The sequence below is a fragment of the Ochlerotatus camptorhynchus genome, unplaced genomic scaffold, assembly GCF_037179485.1.
Source record: "Ochlerotatus camptorhynchus isolate MF236.1 unplaced genomic scaffold, CSIRO-AGI_Acam_v1.1 ptg000651l, whole genome shotgun sequence".
NCBI classification, from domain to species: Eukaryota; Metazoa; Arthropoda; class Insecta; order Diptera; family Culicidae; genus Ochlerotatus; species Ochlerotatus camptorhynchus.
Genome location: NW_027041130.1, coordinates 76002 through 78303, shown reverse-complemented (window position 1 = coordinate 78303; position 2302 = coordinate 76002). Strand labels below are relative to the sequence as shown.

The 2302-nt window shown below is 33.2% G+C and overlaps 1 protein-coding gene across 1 annotated transcript; it reads right to left on the bottom strand.

Annotated features, from left to right (window-relative positions):
- Positions 1-953: 953 nt before the first annotated feature.
- On the bottom strand, positions 954-1933 carry cib (thymosin beta cib). Its single transcript, XM_065237856.1, has 3 exons — positions 1757-1933; positions 1308-1421; positions 954-1238 (listed from the first exon to the last, which is right to left on the bottom strand). The coding sequence occupies exons 1-3, from the start codon at positions 1893-1895 to the stop codon at positions 1099-1101; spliced, it is 393 nt and encodes a 130-aa protein (XP_065093928.1). The 5' UTR covers positions 1896-1933; the 3' UTR covers positions 954-1098.
- Between the last annotated feature and the right edge of the window lie 369 nt (positions 1934-2302).

The following is a 2302-nucleotide window of genomic DNA, read 5'->3' as shown; positions in this document are numbered from 1 at the left end:
TCAGAGATCATAAAATCGCTAGTTGTGATCTTCTGAAAGCAAAATTGATAAATTGTGTTACTGCCGCTATTCGCATGTCCGTCCCATAGCGAAAATCAGCAAGCCGAGAAAATCGCGTTTTAAGTTAGCTTCGTACCATTGCTTCTTATGTGATGGGACAACTAATTTGACTGTCTTCTCAAACTTTTTCAGAACAAAGTTGTTGAGTTCATCCAGTATTGTGAAAATATGAGTGATTATCTACCATTTGCATTGAAAAACTCAGTTTTGACAAAAACAACTATGGGACCGACATGCGAAGAGCGGCAGTGTATGACATACACAAACTTTACCACCCATTCTTGCTTCTTACAAATAACAATCAGAGATCATAAAATCGCTAGTTGTGACCTTCTGAAAGCAAAATTAATAACTTGTGTATGTCATACACAAACTTTACCACCCATTCTTGCTTCTTACAAATAAAAATTATCATTATAGTATCTCATAGTTTCATAATTCCAAAAATTAGCATTTTAGTTGTAATGAGCAATTGCAAGCCTGTAAGTATGGAAGCAAATAATTTAATACAACGCAATAAATGAGAGGGATATAATACTGCTGTTTGACCAATTGCAGTTTGCAGTGAATCAATGTTTATTATTACTTCCTTTAGTTTTACCAACTTATAAACGGTTTTTGAAATGCACTAATATCTTCAATCATATAATATTTATCTGAATATTTACTTATTTACTTCAATATTTATTGGTTTTTATTTTACACATAATCAACCTTGTAGTAAAAGTTTGAGAAGTTCATCAAGTTCATGGATGAGCAAAGTTAGGAAAGGATAATTTTTCGCGAACTTTCCAATATTGACATGGAATTGAACTCTTCGACTAAAAACACATCAATCAATGTGAATAAGAAAACAAGTGTGTGATCCACACCAACAACGCTAGATCATGAAGTTGTGTTAGATGTATAAATATTTGTAAAATTATTCGATAGTGTTTCATCAATAGGATTAAGTCCTGCAATGGACGTTCATTTAGTAGTATTACTTTGTTGTAAAATGAAATGGTGTTTTGTTGATTTCGGCTACATTGGAAATATTTATGATTTTTTCTCTTCCTCAATTGTTTCTTTGGTTGGTAACGGATTTTTCTCGCACGTCTCAGTATGCTTTAATTTGGAAGTGTCGAACGATTCGATGCCTTTGATGAAATTATTCTGGCCCTTTTCCTGTTGAATGGCTGCAAAAATAAAAATAAATCATAATAATGGTACTTTTTGATGACACAACTCACAATGCACCAATTTACCTTCCTTATCAGGCAAGGGGTTTTTTTCACATGTTTCAGCATGTTTCAACTTGGTTGCATCAAAAGTTTCAATGCCAACAAATAGGCTTTTTTGAGTTTTCTCGGTCTGGACGTCTGGAAGAATGTGATAAAAAAAAATGGTTATTGCAATTTCGTTGACAGCAGCTATATACCCTCCCTCCAAATAGGAATCAGATAAACTAGTCAGTTGAGGTATGGTTACCAAGCCAGAATCGACGTGTTCGATTGTCAATTCGGTCTAGAAAATCTTTAACCACAACTTCATGCATTAGATGGAATAGAAAGCTCTCAATTAATAACTTTGGACGTGCTTGAAGAACACTATGTTGAGAGCAGGGGAAAAGTCTGAGAAGTGTTGAAATCCAGGAAGAAGAAAAAGCTAAATGCATAATTATAAAAATGGATCAAACAGTAAAACAATTTGTTACCTTCGGCAGTTGGAAGAACGATTTTTTCTTGGGTGTCCGCCTTGGAAAGATTTTCGGTATTAAAGCTCTCCAATTGTGTTTTCAGATCAGCACCGACTTTTTTGTAGTCTTTCAACGAAGTTGCAGTGGCTGTTTCCATTATAATAAGTGTATTTAGTGGAACGATCCTGAAAAAAAATATGTTCGGTAAAATGGTGTTTTTAGAGGTTTAGGTACAATAAAAATCTGATTTCTGTAGCGGTGGTAGAGAAGTTGAAATATATGTATAAAACTAAAAGTCAGATTTTTTATATTAATATGTCTATCGAGAAGCCTTGAGTTTTCAACTAACGTAGCAATATCCAGATTATTTTTTTAAATAATTTGTTCGCACTCGTTTACCTCAACTTGGAAAATTTTGAAATCATCATCACTTTTATAGTACTTCAATTATCCAGAGAATAGAATAACTATGAAAGTGATGATGATTTCGGATTTTTGAACGGTGAGGTATTAGGAGTGAAATCTTAACATGTTTTTTATTTATTTTGTGAATAGAGTATTTTC